The 14,857-nt window shown below is 48.7% G+C and overlaps 1 protein-coding gene across 8 annotated transcripts in view; it reads right to left on the bottom strand.

The window, feature by feature from the left end:
- The window catches only part of PTPRS (protein tyrosine phosphatase receptor type S), a 162,410-nt gene that overhangs the window by 86,614 nt on the left and 60,939 nt on the right, over positions 1–14,857 (bottom strand). For all 8 annotated transcript variants that reach the window (XM_054805126.1, XM_054805130.1, XM_054805129.1 and 5 more), the window contains exon 2: positions 12,601–12,768. In XM_054805126.1, coding sequence (XP_054661101.1) covers positions 12,601–12,688 — 88 coding nt within the window. In that variant the 5' untranslated portion in view covers positions 12,689–12,768. The remainder of the gene's footprint in view (positions 1–12,600; positions 12,769–14,857) is intronic.

Here is a 14,857-nt window from a genome sequence, read left to right as displayed (position 1 = left end):
TCTTGGTCTAGACACTACGAGCAATTTGGAGCAAAGGATGGTCTCAGAACAGATCTGTTCAGCACTCAACACCCTAGGTGGTATTGCACACAACTACAGCCTCTAAATACTGTCATACAAACAAAAGAAAATAACCATGAAAAATCACTAGAGACAGAACTCAGAGACGTTCTTCCACATGTACTTCTTGGTGGGAGAAGAAGATAAAAAGCAGAAGCCAGACAAAAGCTTTGCAATCTCCTAACAACCAGGTTGTATTAGCTTGAATGGCGACATCCCTCTTCACTATTTCTCACCCCTCGCTAACTTCAAGAGCAGCCAGGAAGGAATCCGACGGTGTTCTTACTGCCATGCGGAGGGTTAAACTCCCCTCTTCTCCTCCTCTTCCTCCTCCCCCTTCCCTTTGGTTTTTGGGCTAAAACTTTCTGCTGATCAAGTGAAACTCCATCTCCGTTTTCCACAACTGCTGACAAGGTCACAATCGGAGAAGGAGCACAAGGTACTCCCCCAACTACAGCCCTGGGCGGTAGCGCTTTCATCTCCCCTCCTAAAAACCTCTCCAGGAATGTGAGATCTGGGTCTGGCCGTGCACCGAGCATTTGTTCGCCGGTTTAGGAAACATGCTTTACAGACGTGTGCTGCTGCGGACTGCTTGCATGCAGCAGATGCATGCCCTGCATTTGAGGGATTGGGATGGGAGCGCTGAGCAGTTGGGGACAACTTCGGAGGCACGGCCAGAGGAGCAGAGGGTAGAAAGGATAGGGGAATCAGCGGGGATAAGGAGAGAAGAGATCAGAGGGAAAATGCAAGAGAACTGGAGCAAGATGGAGAGGAGGGAGGTGTTCAGAGCCAGAGCAAGGAAGTGAAGATTAGATAGAGGAGACAAATCACGGAGCAGATGAAAATAGGAGAGAGCAGCCAAATTTGAGACAGATGGAGAGTGGGGAGCAAGAATGTGATGTTTGGAATGGGTACGTATTTCAAAGCAGCGGCATTAGGGAGCGGGGGAGCTTGCAAGAGGGGTAGAGGCAAGAAAGATGGCTCCATAATTTACATTTTTCTTCACGAGAGGAGTGAGAGCTACAAACCGGGAACAGGACTGATGCAGGCAGTGGGGAGAGTCTCTATGGAGACACTCAACAAGATTGAAAACACCCTTTGGAGAGGTCCTGCAGAGACTCTGGTCCCCTTGAAACCCAGGGTTTTACTGACAGATTTTGCACTTTTTTTCTGAGAGCTGTTTCTCAGTGGCTCACAAATAAAATTAAAATGAGGGTTTTCTGACAGAACAAACAAACAGGGAGTGAATTATATTCCATTTCCCCGTCAATACCTTCTCCCCAACCCAGTCGTCTTATCATCATAAAAAGTCCATTAAGCAGTAATTGGGGAGGCAGCAGAACACAGGGCTGGTCCATGAAACAGAAGCGCGCTCGCTCCCCAACTGGCCTTTTCTGGGAAGGCAGACAGGATAATTATAGGCTTCAGACAGAGACTTCCTCTTACTGTCAGCAGCTCTTGGCTCCCTTCAGGGAGATGGGACTGGCAAGGTTGGGGAAAGGAGGGTAAAAAAAGATCGAGGACATTTTTTTAGAAGTGAAATACTTCCACCTTGCTACTCCCCTGCTGCTGATCCACCAAAGCCCTTACCTGGCTTGAAAGGCTGGGCTATACACAGATGGACGTGGGTTTTTCCCCTGTTGGACACGAGGGAACGTCACTTGAAAGATTACCCCCTCTCCTTTCTTGCAAGGCCCCAGAGAAGGAAGGACAGCAGTGAAGGATGCAACCCAGCATGGGATTTTACACAAGCAGAAAATGGGTGAGAAAGATCAAGAACTCATTTCATACACCTTTACTACACTGGCTGTCCAACAACCCCGACACCGGCTCCTTTCTGATGCCTGCCTGTGCTGCCAGCTCCCACCTTTCCCCTCAGCCAGGATGAGGCAGAAGACCCTTCAGAGCTAGCATCATGCCAAGCTGTTCTTGCCACAAGATTTGTAATTTTGGGGATCTGTTGCACCCATACAGCCTTCAGGCTCCTATTTGCAATGCACTCAGATACAGCCACAGACCCTTTGGAAGAGGAGGTACGAGCCTGCAGCAGTGGAGGCAGGATGAGACTCTGGCTACCAAAGATCTATTCCTAGTTCTGACACCCAAGGTGAGAAAAACCACGTTATCCTGCCTGCTGGAAGGGAAGCATAATCCTTCCTTCTGGTCTATTTTAACTGCTAGTTTTCAGGGATGGGACTGTGCCTTATCGCATGGGAACAGCAGCTCGTATGAAGTCATCCAGTTTCAGCAGGACTTCTCCAGGCTACCATCGTACATCTGTATGTATGGAAAGGATCCACCTTTCTCCATAGCACAAAGGATATCTGTCACTGCCACGGATCAGTCCCAGCCCTAGTGACTGCCACCCCGATACAGCCAAGGAAAACATTCTTCCAACTAGGATTTATTCAGATGTATAGGGCACATTGTAACTATACACATATACAGGATGCCAACTGTTCTACAGGACAGAGAGCTGTCCCTGTTGTACAGGCAGGGGGATGGTATTCTGGACCTTCTTCCCTCCCTCCCTAACATGGGAAACCTGGTATCTGGTGCCTCACGCCACGTGGTGTGGACACACCAGAAACTACCCATCCTGTGAGAGCTGTGGCATGGTGGAAGCCCAGAGCACCATGTGGGCTTCAGTTTAATGAATGAGAAATAGAGGATTAACATTGGGGGTGATCCCTCCCCTCTCTGTTTTGGCAGTAAAGGTCAGCAAATTTGTCAGGCAGCAGATGCCCACCATCAGAGCGGGACTCTGCACATAACGCAAGAAAGGATGGAAAAGAGGCAGCATTTAGCAGCGTATGGAGTATGCACATGAGGGAATGTGATCTAGAAGATACAAGACTGCGTTTGGTCTTCAATGCATTCTGTGACCTCACTCCACAAATATCCTCGCCCGTGCTTCAGTTTCCCCATCTCCCTTCTCTAATCAATTCAGATGGAGAGCACTTCAGGTGTACAAATTGCTTCTCTCTCTGCTTACTGCCTGCACCCCACACAGGGTGGTTCCACTCTCCCTCCCCAGTACAAATCCAACCAAAGGGCAAAGCAGCAAATAGGTGGTAATGCAGATGGGCCTCTGGCCAGGATTCGCATTCACCTTCTGGCACTACAACACAACGCCAAGAAGAAAGTTGCTCCTTGTGACCAGCGAGAGCTGAAGCAGACAAGCAATGCTGTAGTGTAAGATGGCAGCCCTGGGATGAGCAAGCACAGGAGCACACGCAGCCTCAGCAACGTGGCCAGCCAGGATCCTCGGGGTACGCAAGTGCTTTCAATCAACTGTAACAACATCTCATTCCTTATTTGTCCACAAGCCCTATAACAAGGCATAATAATCCAGAGCAGAGCAAGAGAAAGAAACCCAAGGAGCTATCCTGGCAACTTAATGAGGGCCCCTTGTCCATCAATGTCAAGACAGCAATCCCAGGCTGCTGGCAATCAGAAGCTTAAGGCAGGGAGCTCTCCGTCCCCTTGCCATGTTGCTAGGACAGCTTCTACTCCAGCTGTGTCATTGATATTGGCATCCTGGAGAAGCTCGATTCACCCCCTACCTAGAAAAGACACAGCTAGAAAGGACTTGGCTCTTTACTCAACTTCCGCTGCTCTGTTTTGAGTCACTGAAGAATCAGAGTCTATGCTATGGGGGATACCAGAACATGAAAAACCACCTCCTATGGGACAAGTCTGAAAGAAGAAAAAGCTTAATGAGCAAGGATCCCAACTCCCAGGGGGCCATGCCATCTTAATATAGCCGAGCAGAGGTCCTGAGCCACTGAAAAGTGACAGCAGAGTCAGCAGCAATGGGGAAAAACAAACTGCTACAAGCTTCTGCATCTCATGGTCTTTCAGGGAAAGTACAGTGCTGGAAGCCCCAAGGATGTGATCAGGGAGATCAGTTCTGATCCTTGGTTTAGCAACCTGACAAAATGTAAACACGTAGCTTTGCCTTGCATCGCCAGCTCAGAAGGGGCTGCAGCACTACAGGAGATGAATGATCCCAATCAAGACTTGCTAGTTAATACACACGTGTAGGGATCATTTGGGGATGAAAGGCACACCAGATAAATAAAATACCATCTGATAAAACTCTGCTCTTTTACTCCTGTAAATAAAAGCTATATTACTTCCACATACTAGCTGTTGTCTGCTTCTTTCTTTCAGGCAAGAGAGGAAGTCTCCTGGTCTACAGGAAAAGGGCAAGGTACACTTCCTAGAGCACAGAACTTTGGGTATTTTCAAAAGCTTGTTATATCACTCCTATCTGACCTCTGGTAAGAGACTTCAGCCCACATTTTCCATGGAACAAAAGGAGACTCTGGGTATACAAGCTTGAAACACCTTACTCTGGGTCTTAACAGTACATTATGAGCTTGTACTGCTTATTCAGTATTGGAACTGGATGTCAAGGGAGCTAAAGATGGAGATCTGGAAAACAAGAAACCAAAACCCAATAAAGCCATGACTAATGGATGAACACAACCTTTAACAATCATGAACTTCGACTCCTATCACACAAGTCATTACAATTTCTGTCTCTGAACCACAATACTCATCATTCAGATTTGTAGAGGGCACATCAACACAAAAGAAGAAGAAGAAAAAAAAAAGGAAATTCCAACAACGGTGCTGAGAACTGGCAGCAGTGGGAACCTAACAAATTCAGCTTTGGGATAACTACAGATTCAGCGAGCCAGAAAAAGAGCGCAACGCATGAGACAGAATCGAAACATGGAAAAGCAGTATCAAGGACCCCTTAAATTCTTCTATCACAGACTGTGATTGAGGAAGGTGAGCTTTTTTTGGTTTTGTTGGCTTTTGCGTTTTTTTGTAGGACAGGTTTCTATTTGTGTTTGACACCAGCCAAGAAATGCAAGGGCTGGCTTCTTATCGGGAGGCTGTAATGCAGCACCAGGTGCACCAGGGCAGAAGATGCCTTCCCCTTCCAGGTGAAGGCAGTCCCTCAAGTGGCAGCTACTGGAATTAACCACAATTAGCTGATCTTAAAAGCAAGGGAGAGTATTGTAGCATCCATAAAGAAAAAGAAAAACAAACCACACACAGAAAGCCCTCAAACTCAAAGAGATCCTACCCATGCAGACAAACAAGAGCTGAAGGATCTTCCTGGCTCACTGGGTGATCGCATGAGAGCCAGTCTTAAGGTGATCTTTAATAGCTGAACTGAAAAAAACCCATACTGTCTCTTTAGAAATTCATTCAAACAAATCGAAGTCCAAGCTAAAGATCTGTAAGTGTCAGCACTCTTAACAGCATGCTCAGACTAATTTATGAATAAATCCACGAATTCTAACGGAGGTGAGGGAGGAAGAGGACATAGCCAAATTAATTTGACTTTATTAATTAAAAAAACCACCAAGTTTCATCACCCTACCACTCTTTAGAGGCTGTATGAGAGTAGGGGGGAGTTATGCTCATTAATTATGCAGAAAATGCAAAATTATCATCCTCTGAATGAGTTTAAAATAAGGAGAAACCCTTTCAGAATGGGGAGAAATTACTCCCCAAGGCAGCTGAAATTTCTCTTGCAACTTCAAAGGACAATAAATTATTCAAATCGCTCGCGCCACTCCGCACGCTCTCTCACTCTCTCCCCTTCTCAATTTTATGCTCCTGAGTCAATTAAAGGTTTGGAGGACTCAGAGAAACTTTGTAGAATGCTAAACCAGTTGCAGCTCCTTCTATTTATTTTTTTTTTAGCTTTTTCAAGCTTTGCTTTTCCTCTTGGCCTCAAAAGGGAACAGAAATGATTCTGTGCATTACAGATGAAACTAGTGGCATCGGTTTTAACCAACCTCGTATGAAACAGCAATGTTTCGTGTCTGCAACAAGCAAGACTGGACATGTTAAAAATTCTCTACGCCAATGATACTGTGAAAACAGGTCAATCCATACTCCTTCATGTCAACTGTTCAAATCATTCATTGCAATATCCTCTTTCAAAGTCTTAGCAGTAGATGTCCAAAATATATTTATAATGCTCTCTCCTGGCAACCTTCAGGCCTAGGTTAGCTGTGATCCCTTCCACAGTCACGCTGTTATCTGCTGTGCCCTTGGACGGAACAGGCGGCTCCTCTGCCAAACCGTAACATGACTATTTAGCGTTTGCAGTATAAGAACCCCAAACCAAGACTGAGACTAATTACACTGGACAACAACATGGCAAGCAAAGTCCTTGCTCAAAAAAAGCAAATCTAGACAAGCAGAAGGAGGATTGAGAAGGTGCAGCGACAGAGCGAGGATGCTCCTGACTCCTGTTCCCATACCCAGCCCACCACCCATATGACGGTTAGCTCCACCACATACAGCAGATGGCATAAAACGTGACTGTTTTCATGAACTTTAACAATCCCAACGAATTAAAGGCAGCTGCAGTGCAGGGAACATCACAGCTTTCTAAGGTGGGAACTGGGACCAATTATGTTGCAAGAGAACATCCTTGACTGGAGGGGAAGAGTGGCACAGAGGAAATAAAACTGTTCTTCCGAGATTGTGTCTCACAGGCCAGCTCGAGCCCAGATTCCATGCCACGCACACTGAAGAACAACATTCCTCTGGTCGGGCGTCCTTGAAAAACACTCTGCTTTGCCTTCTAAGAATAATATTGGGCTTGCTAGGCCATAAAAAGGGTGGGAATACCTTCACAGATTCCCTTTTGTGACCCAGGAGATTCATATCTAGTTGGTCTTGAAAAGACACAACCACATGGACCTTGCCAGACAGATGACAAGCTGATGTGACCCAGGGTCTTGGTGAGATACTAGAAAGATCCTGTCCTTCCTGGCATCACGTGCAAGAACTGCCTGGGTGAAAAGGACACCCAAAGGGGAAAAAGTCACAAAAAAGTAAGTATTGCCTTCCTGGTAAAGTCTGACACAGAGTAAAAGCCCTAGTTTTGGCATCCAGATATGGTAAAGACACACATTTGCTCTATGACAAATACTATGTAGATGACATTTTCAAACAAGCCACTTGTTTACACAACAACCAGATGCTCTTTTCCCCTAACTTAGCCATCTAATGAAGCTGAGCGGGAAGAACCTCTGGTTGGGAAAAGATCCTTTACCAGGAGACACCCATGAGTGGGTCCCAAAAACCCGTGGCTGCTGCTGTCCCCAGGTGCTCCTCAGCAAAGATTAATCTAATAAGCACTCACAGTGTGGGGCACAGCTGAGACCTGGGAGGTGACAGCCCCCTCTGCCCCCAAGGAAGCTCTTTCAAAAGATGATTTATTTCCTTTCCTGATCCTATAGAAGACACAAACTTTCCAATTTGAGTTATCAAAAAAAAAGAAAAGGAAAAAAAAGAGATACATCACTCGATCCAGGCAGGCAAGGTTTAATTTAATCAGACACTTAAACAAGGTGACAGAGCAGCTTAATTCAGTGTCCTTGAATGGGACAATAACTAGTCCAGAACCCTCAGCAACCGCAGGCTGGAGCGCAGCTGGCAGACAGAGGAGGTGGCAAAGGAAAGGGCAATTCGGAACCAAGGACAGCAAGGTGTCTCCTTGCCTACAAAGGCAACTGGCGCACAGCGAACACAAGCAGCAAGTGGATCCAGGGAGGGAAGCTGGGATCTCTGCCTGCCCCCTCTTGCACACCATTATGCTCTACTCACTGAAGGAACTAAGTGCAACACCATGTAGAAACTCCACCACCTACCAACTGACCACACAACCTCTTGTATGTCCCCCAACTTCTGCTATGCCTCCAGCCCACGCTCCCCATGGCGAAAAAGCCTTTCCGCAGCACTGCTGGCTCCTCAGCGCCCGGCAGGTACACTCTCGTGCACCCAAATTGCTTGTGGGGCAATTGAGCCTCACCACATTTTGACACCTTCCTTTGCTCGGGACAGCACTGTTGCGTTGTCACCAATTGGTCTCAAACACAAATGGAGTGGCTTTCTCCCACAGCAGAGAAAGATTCACTTCCCACTGATGTCGTCTTAACATGTCTATCAAGTCCTAAGATGGAGCCTCCTTGATTTTTACTACCACCTTATCTGACAACTGCTGTCTTGGCCAACAACAGATCAAAGCTAAGACCTCCAGAGCTAAAAGGTGTGAGCTCTTCTGTGGCGGCTCATCCTCTGTGGATAAGAGCATGGGAGGGACCAGGCAGAGGAGAGGAGTCAGATACACCTGTAAGTCGCTGTGATCTGCACCTCAGTGAGAGGAGCCGTGCAGCCAGCCACCAGCTCCTACACCTCGTGGCATGAAGCACACACGTTCCCACACACCTTTTTTCATTGCACCGGCTCCTGAAACGCAGCGCCACTTTGTCAGTCTGAACATGGACCTACACAAGCTCCTCTCCCAACCCACCGCACATGTTTTCCAAACTCTCCGCAAGCCCCGCACGTGCGGTGCAACCCTTGCTGCCATCTGCTGCCAGCCTCCACGGATGCACTGCAGCTCAGGGAGCGTGAGAGACCCCCGCACACATGTGCCTGGCATGAATTACTGTGTTCTGCAAATTAACGATGGAGCAAGGGCAATTAAAAGGGAAGAAAACCAGGGTAATGCATCATAAAAGGGGCTTTATTCTTTTATTTTGTCAATTGCAATTTAGATTTAATTATTTATGGTAATACTTCAGAGTGTGCTAGTAAGCGTTCTATAACGTGATTTATAAAAGGAAGGAAACCTAAGTAATAAGTAATGTGCACTACTGCATCTGCTATTAAATCTTTGCTGGGGCGGAGAGCGCCACACACCAGCCTTCTGTGTATGCAAAGTACCAATTAGCAAAGCACTATTGTAAAACGCAAAGGTTTAATCAATGGGAAAAATCCACTTGAAAACAGCGAGCATGCTGATTTCAGTTACAAAAATTACCGCATTTCTATACAGTAAGTGGCTTTTTATCTGCAACTGAGGCGCACTTACAGTGGGCACTTTGCTCCTTCGGGTGGCACAGGAGGGCAGGAGTACCTGACCACTGCCCTAAGCCCCAGCCAAACGCAGCTGCACTCTGTGCGGCACGGGCAGGAAAACATCCCGTCCAGCTACAGCCAGCGAGACGAGACTCATTCTGCATATGCACAAAATGAGATGTTTTAAGGTGCTCGCTGCAGAGATTTTATGACTCGCGCTGGGTGCACGACCGGGAAACAGCAAGGCTTGGTTCTGTGCCCAGGTACGTCAGCAATTTGGGGAACTATTCCCCTCCCCGGACCCGTATCCAGATGCCATCTGTCTCCTATCAGCTCCAAGGGGCACCAGACCTGCCTCTGGCTGTGCAGCACATCCGGGCACAGCTCTTGGGGAAGGCCTCCCCAACTCACTGCAGTAACGTCGATTAACGTTACTCGTAGAACCAGCCGAATCCTTAACAAAATGATAATACGTTCCATTTAATAAGAGGCCATTGAAAATAATCACGGAGTTAGCAATTTCCAGTTCTATGGCTGCCCTTGACCATACAGAAGAAACAAAGAAAGTGTCCATATGCAACCGAAGAAAAAGAGAAGAAACAAGTCTGCTTTATACCTTTCAATTATTATCCTCTTCAGCTTCACAAGGAAGAACAGCAGGCAGAAAGCAGTGTGGTGCTTTGGTTTTTTAATTTAAATAGCAGTTTCCTTTAAATAGAATGTTCCTGCCATAGAAAGATTTAAATCACTGACTGAGATCAATTAGCCTAGGAAACAAGGGAAGTATTTTAATGGTCCTTTGATTGCAGAGGCCGCAGCTCCTCCAGTGCTGCGCTGGAAGAGGAGGCAAGTTCAAGCTTTCAGCCCCACGCCTTGCTGCAAGGGGAGCCATTCCCCGGCGAAGCTGGGAAGACGATGCCCTCCGAGAACTGGCGTCCCGGGGGTTTCCTACCTGCGATGTGGGCTTGCCACCGCAGCAGGGGCACCAGCACCCCGGCACTGCCCGGCATCGCTCGCCCCGGGGGGCTGCAAGGCCTTGGCAGCCCCTCTGGTGAATTAGGGCAGGAAATCGGGTCAGCGTCGTGGCAAGCGCCAGCCAAATGGATGCTGGCCAAGGGATTACGCGAGAGGGAGTGTGACAGAGCCTAGGGGCATCTGATGGGAGAGGACATTGTCAGAACAGAGTGACAGCTCCTCACACACTCTCTGCAGTTGTGACAGACAAAGCTGTTTGCTGTTTGCATGCCTCAGTGGGGAGCACTGCAGACCAGCTTGGATGCTATGGACTCTCCAGGCAGAATTCAGCAGCCCCTCCAAAATCAGGAGCTATCAGCTCATCATCACCAGGCAGATCCCAACAGCCGCAGAGCGATTCGAACAACTAGCACGTAACAGGGAGCGTCCCCAAGGGCACACGGGGCACGGAGATGCTGACATGCTCTACAGGTTAGGAGAAGAGACAATGCCTGGCCCAACTTCATCTGCACATCAAGCAGCTATGAGCAGCCCTGCCTCGGACACCGAGTCCTGCAACGTTCCTGTTTGTACATCTGTGAGCAACACGAGGAAAAAAAGCATAAAACCTCACAGTTCAGGATCCAAGGACACTGCAGAACTACAGGAGAGAGAAACTTGGCTGCTAGCAGCAAGGTGTCTGCTGAGCAGTGACAGATTTCAGCAGGGCTTGGGCCACGCAACTGGCCTGATCAGCTTCAGCCCTTCCTGAGGACACATTTCCACCAAAAGTGCTTTGTAGCAGTCAGACAGCACGTGGGATCTCCCAGCTCTGCTGGAATCTCTGAGCAAGTCTCACCCCACAGAAGACAGGGACAGACGAGATGTTCAATTCTTCCCAGGAAAACCAAAACCACAGAAAAACTGAAGTCGCCCAGCCATGATTTTGAGAAGCCCTGATTCTCCAGAGTGCCCCCTCCCAGAAGACAGCACACAGGGCTGGGTGTATACTTAAGACAAAATGGATCCCACATCACGGCAGATGAACTGGGGCACTTGCACGCACAGGAACATGCTGCAAAGCTGCACTGCTTGCTTTGAAAACAAGAGGACAAAGGATTTGGCCAGGAGTGTTACAGCAAACATTCCAGTGGCAGGAATGGGACCCTGGAGCCCCGGTACTGGATTTTCTACCGTAAGCGTTTCCCTCCTCTCCCGACTATTGCACAAAGAGCCAGGAATGGAGATTTCTGCTTGCAGTCTCCTGCTTTTGCAGGAGCCAATGCAGGTAGCAGCCTACCTACCACCAGTGCCCACTTCCACAAGCCAACACGGCCACCCTGAGCCCAAGGGGAACACAGTGGCTAGCTTTAACCACCTACCCTGGGTGCTCATGAAGAACCTACAACAGCATTGGCTGCAACATCCAAGTAGGACCCTGGATAAATACTTGGGCAAAAGGCTCGTGCCAGGTTCCTTGCTGCCAAGCCCCGCGCTGTTCCTGCTACTCAAGACAGGCAGCTCCAACTGAAGCTTGGGTACGTCTTTATGAACATGAGCGGCACCATCTGAGGTACAGACTGACCCACAGCTACACACCAAAAAAGTGGTCCTACGGTGAACCTCCTGGAGCCCAGCTCATTTCCCAGGCTTATTAAATGAAAAAGAAGAAAAGGAAACATTATCTTTCTGCACATGAACATTCCTCCCTGCAAAGAGGGGCTAAGCATGAACCAAACAAAACTCAGGAGTGAGGCAAGGGCAAATATATCCCCCGCTCACCTACTGCAGAGAAGAGAGAAAGCACTGTTCAAAAAAAATCTCCCAGCAACAAAAGGTCGAGGATCCATTCAATCCCTAGTGACCGTGTCATCTTAATAAACCCCGATAACGAAGCGATTACGTTAAAAGCTGTCAAGGGCTACGCTGACCAGAGCAGCCCTCTCACCAGCTTCAAGCAGCTTTGCTGGGGAGGAAAAAAAAGTCATAATTCAATCAGCGTGGAAGAGTCTATTCCCTACTGATCCCCAGTGATCAGCCTTCATGTCGAAGGAACATTACATTCAAGTCACTGAAGATTTTCACTTCTTTTTTTTTTTCCTTCCCCTTTTCATTTTTTAAAGCAAGAATTGAAAGGCAGCAAAGATAAAAACTGTGTTAAACTGGAACTGGTTCACTCAGGAGAAGAAGAAACATAATACTCTTTCTTCGGATGCTGTTTTGAATCCAGCCCCAGCGAGTAACATGACAACGGTCACTAGTGTCTGACTGATGCCTGAAAGGCAAGAGAAGGAGAGGACAATATGAGTGAGGTGGGTGGAGATGGGGCCAGAGGAAGGGGAGGAAGGCTCCAGCAAGCGTTGTCCGACAGTTCCCTCCCTGTCTCTCCAGCAGTCTTGGGGGCAACCTGAGATTCAAAGCAGGCTGCGAGGACCCAACTGCTCTATAATGTCCCTCTAAGGTGGGACTGGGAACAACAGGAAGGCGCTGGTGGAAAGCTAAAGAAGCTGGAAAATTAAGACACGTGATCAGGTACTAAGCAATTCTTTAACGCTAAAAAGGAGAGTGGGTTACTTTTGCTGTCTCTAAGCACTAGAGCGTGTTCCTGCCGTCTGTCTCCAAGGGAGGTGAAACATGGGTGAAAAAGAAAAGGGGCAGGGGAGCAGCAGAGTCACTTACTTTCAGCTACACAGCCTATCAGCAGCACGGAGAGGAGGTTCACGAGAGCGACCAGCGAAGACATCCCAGGGCTGGGAAGGATCCTCATCCTCTGTAACGGCCTTCAGCCCCAGCCAGGAAGGCTCCGGGTCAGCAGGACTCACAGCGTCTCCCCAGCGTTGTCAGCACCTGCGGACGCACAAATGCGAAGGGGAGAGCACTTAGAGAGGGGAAGGAGGGCAGCCGACATCGCAGAGAGAGAGGGCAGCCAAACAGAGCCCAGAGAGGCAGCGGGGTCCCAAGAAAGCAATTGCTGTGCACGATCCCTGCGGGGGGGCCAAGCAGCCCATCGCCTTGATGCCACCAAGGACTTGGCCAGCTCCATGGCCAAACGGACTGGTGGGGACACGAGGCCAGCCTGCTCCAGCCTCCCTGCCCCGGCAGGTAATGGCGAATTTCCACGCACACACTCACGCAAAGGGAGGGAACAGCGCAAGAGAGAGAAAGCATAATCAGGAGGCACCAACTGCGCAGAGCCCATGTTTAAAGTTTAACACCCATCGGCTTCTCTCCCCTCCCCAACACGGGAGAAAGGCAGCGCCGGCCGAGCAGCACACGAGCAATGAGGCGTGAAGGGATCTGACCCGACAGGGCCCAGGGACCCTCTTAAAGGGCAATTTTTCCACAAAAGCGCAGGGCGAGTGAAGAAAAACTGAAACCTCACACATGAAAAACCCATGAAGGAAGAAAAAAAATCCCCCCCCAGAAGGGAAGATGAAGCAGGAGATGTCTCCACTGCATCCCCTTTTGTTTGCTGAGGATCTGTGCATTTGAGGAGGGATTTCTTTCCTGCCCAGGCAGGCTCTGTGTTGTGCAGCGCTCACCCCAACACAGCAAGCCTGAACCTCAGCCCTGGAATCAGCGTTGGTGCCCCAGAGCCCCCCTTGCAAGGCCAACACACGCTGGCGATTCTCCCAGGCTTCTTACCACGGCTGGGATTACAGCAGCTATTCTGCCTGTCTGAGAGTCCCCACCCCGCTCAGTGCCTCAGTTTCCCCACCTGCAACACACAGAGGAACCGCGTTACTGAGCTAAAACAAAACTGGAAGAGACAAAACCTGCAGCAGGGGGTACCGTAATTGATCCTGACGGACCAAAAGGCACAGCAAGCAAACACAACCTCCAAAGGAGAGATTTTCTCCTGACCGCTTCTGCCCTGGACGTGGCAGAACGTGGCTGCAGGACGGAACCGGCGTATTAGCACGGCAGCGACAGGGGAGAGCAAGCTCAGCACCAGCCAGCTCCGCTTGCCCTGCCGGCACATTTCCATGGAGACAGCTCCTGGCTCCAAACAGAGCTGCCTGCTTACAGCTTTATCCTGATCCCTTTGCAAAGCTGGAATGGCATTAAGGGAGCTGTATTCTTAGCAACTACCCCAGTCCTGTGTGTCAATACTGGTAAACGCTTCCTTCGGTGATAGAGGTGAGCTCTGTCCCCGAGGGGCTGAAAATAGAGTGAAAACTACAGCCACAACCTCCTCGTAGGGTCAGCGGCTAAGAGGTTCCTCCATCAGACAGACTCTGAGCACCGGGATAATGGGCCACAGTTGTGTGAAGGATGCTCTCAGATCTGTACAGATTCCTTCCTGCTATCAGTTACCCCAATTAAAAATCAAAACCGGGGTTTATCACCTTTTGGAGAAAAGCCAGGTAGGAGATATTGTACAGCGATCAAAGGCTTTAAAAGGACTAAGGGGATAGTGAGGTTGCTTAAGCTTTCTGATACACATCAGGGTATGAGACCATCGGGACAGGCAGTGTGAAGGGGCATTTTAATCTTTTTCTGTCCCATTAACTCTCCAAGGCTGAACTGTACAGAATTAAAAGAAAAGCCAGGATAAACAAGAAGTCCCCATATGTACTCAAGCCCTAAAGAGCAACTTTTCAGAGAGAAGCTTTGGACTTGCACTTTGAGGATTACAAAGCTTCTGCTGTGTGCTCTGTGCTAGTCTAGATCCATTGTGCTTCAGTGCTGGCTTGTGAAAACTGAGCATAAATACTGGTACTCTCACAAAAAAAGAGAAAAAAATCTGGACTATATCACTGGGAATCTCTTCAAATGTTTGTTCTAGACACACTTAGAGAAACACACAGAGGCTCCAGCCAGACTTAACGGGGGGTTCGCAGGGTTCCAGGGCACGGAACAACGTGTTGGGGTTTCTTCTGTTGTTGTCAGAGGTGAGCAGAGACTGGGAACATTATGAATAGCTGCGATGGTA

The sequence above is a fragment of the Grus americana genome, chromosome 28 (genome assembly GCF_028858705.1).
Source record: "Grus americana isolate bGruAme1 chromosome 28, bGruAme1.mat, whole genome shotgun sequence".
NCBI classification, from domain to species: domain Eukaryota; kingdom Metazoa; phylum Chordata; class Aves; order Gruiformes; family Gruidae; genus Grus; species Grus americana.
This window is presented reverse-complemented; position numbering and strand designations above follow the sequence as displayed.